We start from the raw sequence: 18532 nt of genomic DNA, 5'->3' as shown, positions 1-18532 counted from the left end.
AAAAAAAATCTCAATTCATTTAACAAGAAGCTTTCTGGAATCTCTAATGGACAAYCAGGGATCATTTTGAACACCCCATCCAGCCACCTGCTTAACACAGACTAGGAAATCCTCTTCAGGAAGGGATATCCAATTATAATTTCTAAATGKTAACATCTGGAGAAGCCCTCACTGTCTTCAGTACACTGCTCCATGGGTTAACTAATCTCACTGCTAAAAAATCTATTATCTTTAAAGAAGACAAGCTGTTTTGTTCCATGCTTGTATCAAAAGACACACTGTTCTCCAAATTACTCTTCACAGGGAGGAGGTTCATAGGTCGCTGTGAATAGTGGGCAGAGAAAGAAGAAAAGTAAAGAAAGAAAGAAAATAATGACCAATTGGCAGGTTAATTTAGAGCTAAATTAAAAACTTGTCAAGGGATACAAAATTACATGGTTCTGTGGAGTACATTGCAGGGAAAACATCCACCGTGCTTTGCACTTCTGGCTCCTAATCCTGCAGATTTGCACCAGGCAGCACTCACAGACAGTGAGCTGCTCAGCTCTGAACCRGTCCTGTAGCCAACATTATTCCCTAGGTATAACAGACAAATACGGGATTAACAAAGAAGAGCAATTATCACAAGAGAAAAAAAAAAGAGAAAACTGAGGGAKATTTTATGCAGATTTTGAAGAAAAACAGATGTTTGGAACTGGAAAAATAAGCCTCCAAAGAGGAGGGTGCTAGTGGAGCATATCTACATGGAAGGACAGGAGACCTGCATGGAACAAACTCCAAGGCATCCATCAGCGAACGCCCTGTTCCAAATATCCCACTGCCGGTGCTCCAGGACCCACGGCCACCCGGCCGCTCTGACAGCACGAACGCAGGTCACAGCGACTGTGAGCTGAGCTGCTGATGAGAGAACCTGCCCTTGTGACGGCAAAGCGACCAAGAAGGGAGGAGAGAACAGTGCTGCTCCAAAGCCAGGAACGGAAACACACAGTTTAATGAGGTCTCCACTGAAATGGAGATATTGGGATACGGTCTTCTGCTCTGTACACGGCAACCTTCTGCATAACTACGGCTCTAAGCAGGTCTGAAACACAAATAAAGATAATGACAACGATATGCCAAAGCTACTGGAAACTAATGGAAGTCTTCACGCAAGATCAGAGACCACAGCGACACAACGAACCTTACAGTGTATTTCAGAGCAAGGGAAGTGAGCTCTGGAAGACTCCAGAAGTGCCCTGAGAAAGCACGACCTAAATGCAACTCCTCTATTGAAATGAGCAAATAAAACAGAAGCACACGTGGCTGTACATGTCCATCCTCCACCCTCTCCAAGTTCCCGTCATCCCACATCGAGCAGATACCCCAGCTCAATGCACAAAGAGCAGTTCCTCAGCCATCTCCCTTACTCGATGCATTGCAACCCAAACCAAGGTGCTGTTTTGTTTTACTAAGCTTTATTTACCTTTAAMACACTTGACGGGTCCAAAAACCTTAAATTTCACAAATCTAAGAACTAATAATATCAAAAAACAAGCTGGTTTCAGAAATGACCCTCCCAGAGTAACTTGCAGGGGATGGTTAGAACAGGTACAAATTTTGCCTTTATTCGGTGAGACGGGCTGCAAGGGACATACGCTGTTGTGATGGTTTAGTCCAGAATTATTTATCGTATAAAATAATTGTTTGGCGCATGTCAAAGGCTGAGGTCTGGGAGCTGAGGAGGAGGAAAGGGATGAGGTGCTGCTGGAGGGGGCCACAAGCTTTGAGAACTTAATCTGCTCAGCCACAGGWAACTGCAGACTTCAATTTGGTTATCATATTGGTTACCAGTTTCTACTATCAGGGTATAAACTTCATCTAAGCAGCACAGTTGTTTCCCTTAGGTAGCACTTCTCCACAAGGCACTTCCTAAGCCCCTGTTGTCCTCCTCAGACTCTTCCAGAAAACTGATGACTCTGTAAGAAAGCAATGACTGTGGTTATGCTGGGTTATGAGAACGGCATTACCTTTGACTGATATTACAATTCTGTAAATTCACAAACGCCAGAGTGAACAACAGTTAACTACAAGACTGGTTTGAGCAGCAGGAGGTGCTACAGAATGAGAAGTCTTCTGCACCCAGGCATCCCTGGTACCCAACCATACAGCAGACACCACAACAGCTCAAAGCACACGTGCAGAAGGAAAACTGCATTACCCATCTAGAATCACAGGTTCCTAAGCTCCAAGGATGTTGTTTCAAGTACCTCAGATTATCACAGAGAATCTAAACACACACAGCAAGGCTGGGGACACCTTGCTCAGCAAGGGGTTGCCAGAAGATGTGCATCAAGAGGGCCTGGCCAAGTTTCTCAAGCGTCCCATGTGCTCACCACCCTGATGGGTCAGGGGTACCGTGACAACAAGGAGGATGGAGATGGGAGGTCCGTTATCATGAAGGCACAGACGGTCACAAATTAAGAACCCGTTGCAATAAGCAGATGCATTACTTAAATGGTTTGTTTTGCTTCATCATCGAGGCCCCAGGAAATGAATTCTCCACAATAAATACTGTCTGCTCATAAATCATTTGCTCAGGATGCCATAGCGCACTGTTTAATCTCTTTCTGCATTTGTCACACATTTGTAACCAGAATCAGAAGCACAGAATTGTTTGCATATTCCAACAAGCTGCACATAAATCAGGTTACCTTATTTTTCCACCTGATGCCCAATATATTTAATGGTCTCCCAACATTTACAGAGTTGTTGCTAACCCCAATATAAATTTCACGCCAAGTTACACGTTTTGTCACGTCATCTCTTCTGCATCATGCACGCTAATATGATGCTGTCCAGAATAACCAAACCCAAGCAGGGGAGTGAAGAGTACAGAGGGTTATGAAATACTTCCTGCACTACTTTCCTGTGTTGCCTTATTGATTCATTAACATCCAACGTTGGAAGCCACAGAAAACAGAGGATCATGAAAATTAAAAATGCCTGGGCTATGCTTCACATACACTTGTGGTCATTGGTGGGATGAGGTGATCATTGGTGGAATTTGATGCCCCTGTTCTGTATTTACCTACAGAAAAAAATAAACCCTTTTTTATTGAAAATAACTTAAGCTTCTGTTCTAAGAAGACTGTGACCAAATCACCCCACTCAGCCTCACTGCCAACTGTCACGAACAACCTTGACCAAATCATCAGCTTTCTACAAATGCATTTGAATTTCTGGAAAGGAACAAGTTTCTGAAGCTTAGCACAGAAATGGTCTAACACTTTCCATTTCAAAGATAACCAGGAAAACTCAGTTTTCATCATTTACTTGCTTTGTACATGAATGTTCAGAGCTTAAGTAACAGTTTGAAGAGAAAGGCCCTTATTTGAAACTGTTTTTCCAGTATTATCCTGTAAGTTGCCGGTGTAGAGACCCTAAACCTTGTACACCCAACTTCCCAGGAACCCAGACTCAATGCTGAACAGGTTTACTTACTTACTTCCAAACTGCAGTGTCTTTGCTACAGACAAAACCCTACTCTGCTACAAACAAGCACTTTTTAGTAGAGTACCTAATAATGGTATATATAGTAGCACAGTGAATATTCAATTCATCATATGAACATTTCTGTGTTCTCTCCAGCCATCTTCCCCACACTTTTGTCCTCTGTCTGTTGCTCAATTTATTTTTTTCTTTCCTATTTTCCTGCTAGGCTTGGTCTCACTCCATTAGAGCACAGCATCTCTTTGAAGACATGGAATTTAGCATATCCAACTAAGCAGAGATGAGACAGAAAGAAAAGAGTTTGCTCAACATTAATTAGGGAAAAGAGACATGATTTCATGAGCTTTGGTGATGTTCAAATACAACACAGATCCTGAGCAATGGTTCAACCACTACATACGTTCAGGTTGCCCAATGCCACGAGTTAAGGGAGCATCTCCAAAGGACACTTGGCAATTAAACCCCGTGAGGACTGGGCACCCAACTCCAATTTACACCTCTGGAAATTTGCCTTGGTCACTCCCAAGTCTGCGACACCCTCCTGCTCAGATCTTGCACAACAAATTAAATATCAAGGTCTGGTAGCAGGGAGCCTGAGTATTGTCAGATAACAAAAGAAAATTAAATGGCCCAAAATAGCATCAAGCTCAATGTATTTCCAATTTATTCTTTTGCACCCAGGCCTCCTTTGCTGCACAGAAAAATATTCTGCTTTCTTTCTGAAATGAGCCTAAACCCAAAGGCGAGGAGAGCCGAGGGGGCACCCGGTAGGCCAGGGGCACACGGCAGGCCAGGCCCGCCACGCTGGGTGCTGCTCCCGCCACGTGTCCCCTTCTCCGGAGGGCCCCAACTGCAGCCGGCCGCCGCCGCCCCCCACGACAGCCTTGCCCCATCCCGGGGGGTCCCAACACCCCAGCTGCCACCTCAGCACACCCCCACAGCGTCTCGGAGCCCTGCGCTCTCCCACTTACAAACACAGACTGGTTTCTGAGCAGACCACTGGCTGCTCTTTTGGCAGGTGATGGTTCTCTGGCCCTTGAGCTCGAAGGCGGGCTGGCACTCGAAGCGCAGGCTGTCGCCGTGGCGGAACGTGGAGCCTTCCCTCCTGCCGTAGGCCGGCACGCCGGGGTCGCCGCAGCTCCCCTGGTCGATCTCTGCAAGAAAGCAAAGCACAAGCTGGGCCCGGCCTCCGCAGCCGCCGGCGCCACGCGGCCACCACGTGCTGGGGAGCAGCCTATTTCTCCAGCTGCTCCTCAAGGAAAGAAAAGCAAGAAAAGCAAGAATTTCTTATGTGGAATTGATGCGAGAACTGGTATTTTAGGTCCAGAATGGACTRGCACCAAGTTCTGGAGAATGAAAATGCACCTGGTCACCAGGCACAAGTGCTGCATGCAATTCCCTGGGATCCTTACAGGGACCAGCCCTGGGAAAGGGGACACTGTTACGGCACCCAGCTTGGGTTGCCTGGTTGGTGCTTCTCCCTGGTAGCCCTATTTCCATATTGATTTCTCCAGGTAGATCCAAAGGCGGCCTCCTTGCATGGAAACATCCCGTTCATGTCTCCCAGCGCATGTATTTTGACTTCAAGCAAATCCTGAACACAATCTTCCCTTATCTTCTGCKTCCTACAATTCCGTTTCCAAAGAGCCCCTCTCTCTGTATCATTATTAGCTACAAAACTTGCCTCCTCTGCAGCTGCCTCCGTGCTCCAGCACTATTCATCTGCTCCACATTCATCTCATCTTCTACTTTCTTTAGTTTTTATCCCCATCATCTAAGATCATCCTCACTGTCTTTTCCCCAAGTTTTCAATTTCTACCACAAAAGTGGAAACTTCTTTTATGACATTTTCTTTACGGAGGAAAACTGCATAATCCCAAATTTGCATGAATCCATCTAATATTCCAATTTGGTTTGAATAACAACAAGCACCTCATTATTATGCTGACTCCAGGCAATTTAGATACAGGTGTATTTTGAATAGAAGTCACGACAAGGCACCTCATTTCTGTTACTGCTACGTGCATCTTGAACTAAGAAGTCACTGGCAGGTAATGAAGGGTCCCAACAATAATTTAACATAAATGAATATTAATAGAAAAGTTTTCCTGAATTAGGTTTATTTTTCTGCCTGCCAGTAAGAACAGTTTGCCAAGATTTAAATACTTTCCTGCAGAGTCTGAAAATCCAAATGTTGAAGATTTGTACTTGCCTATGAGGGCCCAAATAAAACAGGCTGGATAGAGAAGTCACACTGAACCGTTCGCTACTCCGCAAGCAGAGTAGGAGACAAATAATGTAAATTATGGTAAAAAAATGGAGTTTCAAAACTCAAGAACCAAAAGCAAACTCTGAAAATACATGTTTTAAGCATGCAGCAGTGCGAGCTGAGGGGATCAAGACACAGCCCCACGCTGCTGGGAGCTTGAGGAGCAGAAGCACCTCGGGCAGCAGGCAGACACGGTCCTCCATGGGCAGGGGCTCTTCCAGGGAATGCAGTAAAGCTTTTTAGCCCAAGTGCCCACAGTCCTCGCTCATCACACCGCAGGAACCCGGGCCATCTCTCTGCAGACAAGCAGCACAACCACAGGTCTARGAATTAGGGAGAACTGAAGGATTAGAGCTCACATTTGGCATCGTGCACGTGATCGCTGTGTGAGCAGCCTGCATGCAAAACTAGTACATTTTATCGTGCTGAAGAGGTCAGAAAATGCCATTTCTGACTTCAGGAGAACTCCCTCGTTTCCACGTTTCTTTTCACACAGAGTAAAATTCATAAAATATTTCACAGAGAAGAAATTCAAAAATGAATGATTCAGAAATATCAAAACATGTTACTTGAGTAAGAGTGAAACATTTCATTTGAATGTTTAAGTAAAAATCACTTCCAGACTAGAACAATAAAAGTCAAAACTAAACAAGGACAACTAAAAGCAAATGTTTTGACATTATTTAAATGAAACAACTTGAAAGGAACCTTTCAAAACTTCATCAAATATTATATCATGCAGACATATTCTTACAAAACAGTGAGATTTTGACAAAACAGAGTTTTCTAATGAACAATGTTCCACCAGAAATTTTTCTGTCAGCTATTTTTGTTATTTGTCTTCTGGTGGTGGGTGGGGATCCCTTTGCACAGCACCATTAGGCAGCCTGTATTGCCCAGTGACTAAGAGCACCCAGCTGCAGGGTGCAGGCACCCACGCTGCGGTCCCCCMCGCAGCACATGCAAACGCTACACCCCAAATCTAGACCTTGGCCACAATCTCAGGAAATTGAGGCTCAGAGCAGCAAAAATAAGAAAAAATAGGATCTGAAGAGGAAACAACAAGAAGGGCAGGACAATCCTGCATATTTTGATCACATCCCTCTCATCTAAACCACTRCTATAGGAGAAAAATGAGAGCATGTACCAGGCTATTGCTCATTAAAACGCACGGCGTAACGGCAAATCGCTCGTGCTAAGGCTCAGAGCGGCCTTTAAGGCCGAACTACAGGTGACGTGACCCTGCAGCAGCGCAGGCCGACACAGCGAGGCCCGTGTGTTGCGTCAGCAGCACCCTGGACTGCGCTGCATGACGTGACTCAACACGTGTCATGGAACGGAGTGTGGAAGCTGCAAACAATATAGGATTCAGCAGCTTAGGAGGTTATCTGTTGCCCATTTTACACATGTGCATGTGTAAAACACCTTCAATGCAGCTCATCTGTGGGCATCTATATAAGCCTGACCATATCTCCACATGGCGTGTATGCATGAACAGACGTGGAAACCCTGGAGTGGCCGGGTGCAAGCGCTGTGGGCAATGCTGCTCCGACTAAACCCAAGGTCGGAGGAGGAAATCTCCAGGCTGCGGCTCGGCCGCAGTCAGTCCTAAGCCGCTTAGCGCCACGGGCTAAGTCTGAGCTCTACGGCTAAGCTCTCCAGAGCCAAGCACTTAGTCAGCACTGAGCACCAACAAATAGCTTAACCAGCCCCTGCCTGCAGCGCGCGGCCGCTCGGACACAGGCCGGGGTCAGCTTCACTCTCTCCGGACAGTTTTAAAGCTGAATCATTAATTGATTTTATCAAAATACATTTAAACTAAAYATAAAATAAGCTAAAATCTGTCTTTGATCCTATTCCCCTCCCCCTTTTAATATTTCTATCTCCTACCATGGAATTTTCTGCATCTTGATTGAAATGAGGCTTCTCCTCTCCCAACCTTTCTGGATCTGCTTTGCCTCTCTCTGACTTGCATTTCTTCTATGTAGTCAAGCTTGTTTTACTAAAAAATGCATCTTATTTAGTTTTTAATTATTCATGGACACATCATATATAGGGCAAAGATGCTACTGAAGTCAACAGAAGTATATGTCAAGTCAGTTATTCAAAGTTCCCATTAAGTATGTGCTGCAGAGAGCATTTACCTGCTTGAACCCTACCCTGTGAATAGAAAAAAAAGAGGTTCAGATGGCAATAGGATTTTCTTATCACTCACAAAGCTCTTTTCTGGCAATCAAATTTATCCCCACCAGAGATACCTTCTCTTTCGTGTATAAAAAGAGCACTCAAAGAGCCATTGTGATGGCTGTGGAAGGCACCAGCCTACCCTAAATGCAAGGTATTCTCAAAAGAACTGTCTTAGATTAAAGGAAAGAAGGGAGAAGATAAGACCAAGGACCCCAGGAGGCTGCAAAGCCCTCTTGCAAGTCAAGCACTAAATTGCAGTATCAATCAGCTTGCTATAGTTGTAAGAAAGAAAAGACATTGCTAGCAAAGTGGAGCTTAATACAGATTTCTCCTGACAAGCATTCGAAGTCCAAAAACATTGTTCGTTATTATGAGAGAACGTCTGTTTAAAAGGATAAAAGCGGCTGCAGTTGAGACATAGGAGATTTAGAAGTAATCTTCATGAACATTAATGAGCGAGATCCTCAGCTGGCCAAGACTGACACAGCTTAATTGAAAATCAATGCTGTCACACTGATTTACACCAGCCGAACCCTTGTTCCCAAGTCATCCAATCTTGCCGTACGGATTTGGAGAAAACTGAGCCTGGATGCCTCATGTTTTATATACTGGCTTCAGTCGAAATCCATTCTCCCTTTAGCTGCAAGAGGAGCTAAAGGGCCAGGTTGGTTCCTCTTTCGCAGGAACTCTGCATTAAAAATTTGACAGCATATTGCCTTCCTCAGCATGTTCCTTCCAACTGGTCCTTGAATCTGTGTCGATAAATCTCTTAGGCGTAACCATTTCATTTCAGCACTAGCAGGAGGCTTTACGATGGCATTACACTTAAAGTGTACACTAAAACTTACAAGTATTTTAGRATATATGGCTATTTAAACATACTCTGTAAGTAACACTCTGCCCTTCTATTAGGCACCCTTTTGGTCTTGACTTTATATAGCTCCATTAGCCGCAATTTTCTGCTCACAATTAGGAAAAAGTGTGCCCATAAAACTGATACAGAAACTTGTTAGCAAGTTGTATATAATTTCATAATGTATTTGGCAAGTGCTAATTGTCTCTTACTTAAATGTCCCTCGCTTTGTAGCTCAAAGCATTTGCAAAATTAAAAGAATTTTATGGAGTTGGAGGAATGGGGGTTAGCTTCATTTCAGGCTAGAACCAGSATGGACCTCAGGAACAGAAACACAGGTCATTGCTCAGACACAAATCCATTCTGCAAAGTCCAAAAGGCTGCAGGTGAACACTGCAAAGACATCCAGGAAAACAGACAGCATCTGAATGTCACACTGACTTTATCGACAGTGAGGCTGTAACTGCCTTTTCTTCTTTTAATCCCATTATCTTGTATTTGTGTCTCTCTAATGACTTTTCTGCTGATGTGGCCCTGCCACCCTGTAAATACCCAAGCATCATGATCCAGTGCCCTCCATGAACTAGTCCCGACTGCCTGGATATGCCAGCRTGTAGTTCAACTAGGTTTTCTGGTAGGTCAAGTCCCTTGAGGCTCCTAACTGGTATTTTTGTGTCAGTCAGCAACACAACCATGAGCTGGTCCCGGCCTGAGAACAATATGACACTTCCCTGAACCTGAGCAAGCGCCAGGAAAACACACTTAAATATGAATGACTGCTAAGATGCAGGTAGGGCCTAGAGAAGAAGAGTCCGATTTAAGCGTGGATACTCAGATCTTTCAGGATCAGGTCCAGGAAAAGATCTGTGTGCCTAGTTTTAGGTACYAGAGCTAAAAAGAAATGGCCACTCTTGCAAGGTTTTTATAGAGAACTGAAAGACATTCAAGCACTTTGAAAAGAGAACCTGAAGGTGGCAATAAAATGAAAAAGAAATCTGGGATCCAATTCTTTCGAAAATTCCATCATTAATATTATTTCATCACATAATTCATATTCATTCGTGTTATTTGTAATATTCTAGATCAGTCAATATTTAACRAAGTCGATATCAATAATCTAATGATGTCACTGATCCCTTGTTCTCATTTCCTTGGACAGACACAGGTACAGCTGCCATCTCTGCTGAAATTCAGCAGCTCATTTCCAACAAAGCAAACATTGAAACCTTAACCATTTCAGCTGCTCCCCTGGAAAAGATATAAAGGAAATTCTTCTAGTCACGTTGGAGTGAAGCTTATATTTTAAGAAAATGTCTGTAGAACTTTAGCATTTGGTAAAGCTTCCTTTCCCCCTGACAACAGGACCCATCTCATCCCTGATTCTTTTAAAATATGCAAAAATCTCAAAAAAAAAAAAAAAAAAAAAAAAAAAACTGAATTACCTTCATAGGTTGCTTTGAATCCTAATAAGTTGCTGACACTGTCTGTCTGGAAGAGGAGCCACATCTGGTGGTGTGTGCTGACAATGAGATCAGGAACCGTGGTACCTGTCAAGCTGTAAAAATAAATAAAAGTAAATAAATAGGGGTGCCTCGGGTGCCTCCGCAAGCTCTGTACCCCCCACAAACACAAGCTCACAGGTTCCTCTGCAGGACTACAAGATAGCCAGGACAAGGCAGCACAAGGAAGAAGAAATTCCCAAAAGCACTGTCCAAAAATCTGACAGCGTGCGGACAGATGAGCTGCTCGTCACGCTGCTCATCTTGCCCTGTATGACCTACAACAGTGAGTTGTCTGTCTTAGTTGAGGGCCTGCAAGCTATTGCTACCACTATAATTACAATTTTGTCCCATTACCGCAATTTATTATCTAGCATTAATAACGACCAGGCCCTCTCTTACTGAGGCAAATACAATTCCCAGAACCTATACTGGTGACTGAATGCTCTCAACTGTCTTTACAGATGTTTTCTGGTATCAGAAAACTTACATTTAACATATTCCCTGCTACATTTCTATCCTGACACAGTTTGCCACAAAAAACCTCAAAAAACACGCTGGGAACAAGGCACAAGCCTCAAATCTGTGTGGATTCTTGAAAAATCCACACAGTGTTCTGTGGATCTTTGAAAAAAATGCCACAAATCCAGGTAGCACAGGATGATCATTGCCTATCTTTCAAGGATATTCCTAGGAGAGCTGAAGAGATTAAGAAAAATGTCACCAATACATCCACATTAATGAGCCATGCGTGGCTCATTCAGCCTTTGGGACTAATCACCTCGCCGGGACTCAACGCAGCTTTAGCATTTTATCCCTCGCCCAGACAAGCACCAGAGAGAGGCCTCTGCACTGCACAAACGCCTGCTCGGAGCAAAGCTCCTTCCCTTCCTTCCACAAGCGGAGTACTGGAGCGTGGGAAGGGATCATTACTATAGGAGTACGAGTCCTATATCGCCTGCCTTAGTGGTAGCGTTTAATCTTATTACTACACTATTTCTCCTAAGGTATCATCTGTGATATATTTTTAAATTACCTTAGGTGTAACTGCTTGCAAACGGATACTTTTTTTTTCTGAAGTGTTTGCTTAAATCTAAACACATACATATGTATAGATATGGCTTCTGCCGGCATTCTTCTCAAGCACAACAGCAGCACCTGAAAGACTCCTTGATAAAACTGAGCTCTCCAGGCACAACTGCTGCAGACCAAGCCTGCAGGAGAACAAAAGCAGCAGCTCGGGCTGGATAGCATCCTGTGAATAAATATAACTTGCAACCTCCAGGCATAATTGCTGCAATTCCCACTTTCCCAGGTAATCGGAGATGCTATGGATCATCTGCCAATTACAGTTTGCTGAGAGTGAAGCAAAACCACTGCTTGAAGGGTTGTGCTACTGCGATCCTATCCTGCTTGTCTGACATTCGGGCACCCTGCTGAGTATCAAATACTTTCCAATAGTCTCACGGATGTCTCAAGAGGTGCACGGGACCAGTCGTACCAGAGTGGTGCAGAGTGTCCTGTCCATCCCACAGACTTTTAGCTGCCTCCTACCTGCTAGGCACTGCTGCAAGCCCTGCACTGCAGCTGGTCACCGCTCCAGCTCTGCGGCGCCTTCTTCCTGCAGCTGCACTCACCGCTCCGAGCACATCACAGCCTTCCTATTTCCTTTGTCTGGTTAGTGCTTTGACCTGAATCAGAAATTTTATTGATCCCAGGGTGCTGGTAAATTCATAATTCATCTTGTTTTAACATCAGTTTTGCATCCAGAGTATGATGGCAGTTGGAGAAGCTTTGCAGAATTTTTATGGTTGACTCTCCTGCAGTTATTTGAGGAGCAAACAGGAACGAGGAAGGTACCACGCCAAGGAAGGCAAACACCTTCAGAAAAGGTGTGGATTGATGTGGGTGCTTGAACTTTTGGGCGTTAAATCCTCTCTGCCAGTCAGAAATCTCAGCCTAGCCATGTGTTTTCTGTGACGCATTTCACAGGGATGACACTGAGACCAGAAACAAATGATCTCCCGTACTCAATGTATAAACTCTAGGGCTATGAAACTCAYTTGTTGATTTGAAAAGATGCAGGATTGAGTTGTTCTTGAATAAAGYAAGCAATCAAAGAAGTTAAACTTCTATCTATTTGGAGATTAGTTTTCTGGGTGTCAATTCCTCCAAAAAACGCTGAAGTTGGTATCCGGTGTGCAYGTTTGGTACATGAACTCGGCTGACCCTAGATAAGAAGTTGGTAAATGCTAAAAAAAWAAWWAAAAAAAATGCTGTCCCTGGACTTTCAATCTCATTTATTATACACAGAGTCTTTCTGTGGTCTTCACACCTCTTTCACATTTTATTAGCCTTCAACTTGCCCTCCCAGATTAAAAAGAAAAGTAAATAACTTTGCTAGGATTGGCATGAGCAATGTAATGCTGCAGCAGGAGAAGGCGCTACACACCGTGCCTTGCAGAGCCCATCAGGATTCCCAAACTTGCATGAGCAAGGTGTTGAGTAGCTAATACAGAGTGAAAAAACGTGGAATGATTAAATGTGAGTCTAGGAAAATCTTCATGGGCATTAGGCAAACAAAAAGGGGAGGGAATGAGAAATCATTTCAGCAAGTTATTACAAACTATTCCCTTGGCTGTAATTTGCACATTTGGCCCAATCAGCTGTGAAATGTTCTGTGACACTTTAATTACAAACACTTTTGCAATGATCAGACTTTACATTTATATATGTTGCAGCTTCGAGTTTCTGACCAAAGCATCACTGCTGTTTATGTCCTGAAAAGAAATGCAGAGTGAAAAGTACCACAGAGAAACGAGAGATTTGAAGGAAACAAGGGAGCATTAAGATCAGTTAAAATGGAGTGGGAGGCTGATTCATGTGGAAAAACAAGCAAAGAGGAGGAGGGAAAAACATAATGKGAAATATACTCCACCACTGGAAGGAGTACAAGAGCTCTGCTAGGGAAGACTTTGCAGAATTATTTTCTCTGACACATCTTCAGTGAGGCAGAAATGAAGGGGAGTCTTTCAAGACAAGGCGGATGCTGGTAGCCCAGAACCCCTGCCCCGTGCAAACACTCCTGCTCCTGGTCCATGCGCTGCCTTGTCCTGCTCCTGCCCCTCTTGCTCGCRCCTCAGGAGAACCAAGACTGACACCTCCCCGGGGCTCTGGAGGCAGCAGAAAGGCTGACAAGAGTTTTAAAATTCTCCATTTCCATAAAGTCACAGTATTACTTTGATCATTCAAAAGAGCTGTAGCAGAGTCATTGTTTTTTTTTTTTTTTTTCAGTAAAGTGGATTTGAATCATAAGCAATTTTCACAATTAGATTTGGATGAAGCACAGACTGATCTCCAACTAACCCTTCAGGAAAGGGATGGGGCAGGGCATTAACCAAGGAAGAGCACAAACCCCCATATCAAGGTTAGCAGGTTAATGATAACAAACAGCCTTCTCGAAGATGATCAAGATTTGTTCTTTTTCTACTGTGGCATTTTCTAGTGGCTATTTTAAAAGATCCTAGCTTATCCCAAGGTCACAGGCATGCCCATTTCCTACACATCGTGCTGATCTGAGCTGAGCACACTGCATATGAAAAAAATAAAAATTCAGAGACATTATAGTTCACAGGGAAGAAAGATCTTGCTGTGCTGGGCACATTTTTCCCCCTGTCCAAATTATGAGGCCCTTGCACTTGCCCTTTCCTAGAGATCTAAGGGTTTGCACGAACCTGGAGACCTCTACCTACTTATCAGCTCTTGATGCATCCCCCAGGGAGCACGGGGGTCAGGCAGAGCCCTTGCCTTTGATGTACAAATGCACACGTTCCTTTGCATCGTTCGCACTGCCACGTTCCTCCCAACTTCAACCCAAACTGTCTCCAGGTACTAGCTGCTGTGGAGGGACTGCAGGTACCACCGGAGAGCCCACCTATTGCCCTGCTGATTCCCCCCAGCAGCCTCGCTGTAAAGCCAAGCTGCTCGTCAAGTATTTTACAACCTACATGCTGAAAACTCAACCATTCTTTATTCTAACAACTGGCAGCATCAGGGATTTCCTATCGTCCTTTAGCATGGCCGGGACTGTCCTATAGCGAGCCAATTTCCTCCCTTTCTAGTCAAATATAATTTGCATGGTGAAAATCGTTTTGGGAAGGCCTGGAGGGAAAGCAGGGCTATCTACAATGTCTCCTCTACCAGGGAAACCTCTATAGAATACTTCACCAGCAAACTAAAGGGTAGAAATTAAAGAGGGATGGTTTCTAAGTCTGGAAGCAGCTTGTGACATTTTTTATATAAATGTACAGTGGGTGTATAATGCTCAGAATGTCACTAAGATAAAGGATTTACAGCCTCTTTGCACTGCTAAAAGCGACTGTACGAGATGGTCAACAGAGATAGACCCCTTGAGCTCTCATTTTCTGCCTGGTTTGCTTTACTGGTGCATCAGGGTGTTAACCCTGCGCATTCAGCACCTGCAGTGGCCTCAAACACTTGGGCAGGRGGTCCTGCCAAAGGCTCCTCAGGAGAACCACAGCAAGCAGGTTACAGCTTTTCCCACAGCTTCTCACAGCGACAAGGGACGTCCTACTTACACGTAAAGCACAGTTTTCTGGTCTCCCACTTGGCCGCCATCACCAACTGTCAGCGTGTCATATCCTCTTTCTAGTTCAAATTCTTCAAAGGTGAGTTTGATAACCTGGCAAAGACGGAGCACGTTAGTATGAATCAACKGCCAAGACAGCCAGCAAATCCTTGTCTTGTTTATTTAGCTGCCGGACTATTGAGGAGCAATTTATAAGAGCATTAATATCTTAAATACATCACCAAAGGTGACTGTCCTYCCTTTTTATAGCACTACAGCACTTCTTTACAGATAAATGGAGTTCTCGCTGAAATTACCCTTCAGGTTTTTCTGCTTTATCTACGGATTTTCTAGATGAATTTTTTGGTAAAGATGTGTGTTGGGCTCTCAGCAAGACTTTTTTCACCAGGTTTTGCTGATAAATAGAACCTTTTCTTCTATAATGCAGAGGTTCAGCAGGTAAGAGTGTTGCATGTGGTGCAAGCAGAGAGTCCTGTTGGTCTTTGCTGGGTAGAAAGTTCCCCAGGCTTCACAAGCTTTGGCAGACCTAGAAGGACACTGCATGAATTACAGCTAAGGCAGCTCAAGGAAAGCACCTCACGCTGGTTGCAAACACCAGCGCAGCAGTATCTGTCCACCACGGTATCTGGTTCTGAGTTCTGCTTCGAGCTGTAACCAAACCTCCCCCTGTGCTCTTCAACACAGGCTGGATCGAGGGAGCCTTTCTGGATCGCAGAGGAGCAGGCGGCCGCTGGAGCCAGGAGGTTTGTGCTCCACATCTCCCAGCTGCTTTGCAAGCCTGTCTCAACTGCAAGCAACTAGAAACCACAATCTGACTTGGGAGACAAGCACCCTTGGGCAGGGGGAAGCAGAACAGCTTCACCTCCATAAAGCCAACTGAAATCAGCAGCGGATTCCTCTCTTAGACCTTCTTAACCACCCAGATGCAGCAAGGCATGGGAACACCTGAACGCTTTCATTTGATGCACATGTGGGCTTGTCAATATATTTATTTTCCAGACTTGTACAGCTTACACAGCTTACACCAAGTTTAGTTTCATGCTTCTTTTTGCTATTTTGCACATGAAACAAACTGAAAAATAATTGCAAGAAGAACCTGCATGACTATCATGCTTTGGGGCAAGGGAGGGTAGCACAGACATCTCAGCTATTCTGAATCAATACAGCAAGAAACACTTTTGCAAGACAYACAAGATAGCCCTAACATCCTGAAAATAGGGCATTATTCAAATAGTATTTTGAAGCAAAAGTCAGTGTGATTATTTCAAGTAAGTTTGGAACTGTTCACTTTAAYAGTAGTACCAAAGTATTAACCTGTTCAGAATATTATTAACATGTTTAGAATATTATTAAACCATGTAATGATGGAATAATGCAATTAATACAAAGAACACAGTGCTGTAAGAAGACACACGTCATTAGTTACATCAATCATTCAAGTAAACTACATTCTAAGGAGTCTGACCCTAATTAAATAACTAATTAGGTTCCCATATACTGTAACCTTGTTGCACAGGAACAGGATACTGAATATAATATTTATTTGCGCATTTTTTCCTGCCATTTTCTCTTTGGGTTGGAGGCTGAAAATTATTTAATGATTCATTAAACAACAAGAGATCTACCGGCACACACAAATACAYGCGTGGCACAAAACCTCAATTTTAAGCCACTGAAGTGGCAGGAAGCAATTAGCAAAGTCAAGGAAATTGGCTTGAATTTGACACGTGATACACTGCAAAATGATTTGAAGTGCAGTCACATAGGGGAGAAAAAAAACCAAAAAAACCACAATAATTCTCTCCGTGGAGTGCAGCACCTCTTATAGAGTTATAGGCAGATGCTTTACAAGCACATGATTCATTTTCTCCTCTCCCCAGCGTTAAGCATCGCTCTGCATATGGGATGAATCATCCCCTGGAGGGTCCCGTCTCTCCACCGATGAAACAGGAAGCTTGGACAGGGCTTTATTTGCCTAGGGAGACTTTAGGCGGGAATCGCCCCAGGAGAAATATCAACCAGTGACATCCATTAAGTCATGAAGGTTCAGAAGTATCAGTTTTGATGCAAATTCACCAATTATCATATGCATTTCTCAGCCTGCTCCTGAGTGATCTATTTTTCACCATGCTCGAAACAATTCCCAAGGCACAGGGGGAAATCATTCCCATGGGACAGGGGACAACCACAAAATCTACATACCCTCAAGCCCTCCCACAAATCCCCCAAATAGTTCTGAGGCACCTTGGCCTCCTCGCAGGAAAGAGCTCCAAGTTGTCAGCAACAGAGCACTCTGCCCTTAATGCTGTTATGTCGGCTTCTGAGCAAACTTTGGGGATTATGTAGCTCACTGAATCTGGCTCGCGGTTCTCTTCCAAATATAGAGCAGATGACTTGCAAATGAGTCTAAATACAGCTCAGTGGTTTTCCCATCGCTCATATTAAAAGCTTCATATAATAGGACCCGATCCAAAGGCAACTCAAGTCAATGAAAAGATTACCACTGCCTTCAGTAGGCTTCAGCTGCAGCTTAGGCCCATCACGCTTTCATCTTCAAAGCATTTTTTTACAGCCATTTTAATTAATACACCTTCAATTGCTTCCTTCACCAATGCTGAGAACATGCAGTGATGGTATCATCCCCCCTTGCACACAAGGGCAACGCGAGTCATTCAGAAGAAGACCATTTAGCAACACGCTTCCAACACAGGCTGCGCCTCAAGCAAGCATCTTACGCACCAGGGCATTAGACTTGGCACTAAATGACTTCTCAAGTAGGATTATCAATGACTGGGCTGAGATTAACACTCAGCTCGCAGCAACTGCCTGCATTACATTGGGCCACGTGTACGTGTCCAAGCAGGAGGCACCACGGGATGCCTGACAGACACAGGGAATTGTCCACRCCAGTGATACCACCTGTAGGATTCAACAATTCATCAACAGCACAAGGACCGTCTCTCTGAGGCTTGAGTTTCATGGGGAGTGGGTTTGGGACAGGCCCTTTTGCACTGCCACCACGCTGATGAGGTCCTGTGTGCTCAGCTTCGGTTTCTGGAGTCTTCAGGAATTCTTTAAGCAGCAGTGAAACTGTAAGGCAGACGGATTTGTTTTCACTGTTCTCCATCTATCGCAGAAGAGCCTGTGCAAGGCCGCGCCAAGCCTGGCCTCCCGACACCAGCAGAGGCTCCTCTGCCAGTCGTACAGAGCAAAGGCTGCAGTTTGGATCTACAGTCTGGATCCACATCACAGATCAGCAGCAGAAGCAGCGCGCACCTGTGCAGGGCAAGTGTGTCTCTATCAACCCTCGGTGCTCCAAGGAGCTGGAGAACATCATCCCCATCTGTAAATTACCCTTCTAGGATGATGCACTGAACAAGCAAACTSTTCCAGAAACCCTATATAAACTCAGGCTGCTAACTAACCTATTTGTCACTTCAAAGGAAAAAAATCCTCTTTAAAGAGAGCTAACCCAAGGTGATGATTCTGATCAGTCTCTCCCTCTGATTTCAGCTATGCKTCACCTCTTTACATTGGATGGATGCTGTAGCTCAGGCAGCACAAGTTACACCTTCTTTTGCTATTGAATCCCTGCTGCAGGTTGGTAAGCATTGGAATTAACAGAT

The 18532-nt window shown here is 44.3% G+C and overlaps 1 protein-coding gene across 1 annotated transcript in view; it reads right to left on the bottom strand.

Moving 5' to 3' along the window:
- CSMD2 (CUB and Sushi multiple domains 2) overlaps positions 1-18532 on the bottom strand; it is a 239970-nt gene that overhangs the window by 107617 nt on the left and 113821 nt on the right. The window contains exons 11-13 of the mRNA XM_026043490.1: positions 14896-14999; positions 10241-10353; positions 4461-4643 (exon numbers count right to left, since the gene is read on the bottom strand). Coding sequence (XP_025899275.1) covers positions 4461-4643; positions 10241-10353; positions 14896-14999 — 400 coding nt within the window. The remainder of the gene's footprint in view (positions 1-4460; positions 4644-10240; positions 10354-14895; positions 15000-18532) is intronic.

The sequence above is a fragment of the Nothoprocta perdicaria genome, unplaced genomic scaffold (genome assembly GCF_003342845.1).
Source record: "Nothoprocta perdicaria isolate Ctin4 unplaced genomic scaffold, notPer1 scaffold_33, whole genome shotgun sequence".
Lineage (NCBI taxonomy): Eukaryota > Metazoa > Chordata > Aves > Tinamiformes > Tinamidae > Nothoprocta > Nothoprocta perdicaria.
This window is presented reverse-complemented; position numbering and strand designations above follow the sequence as displayed.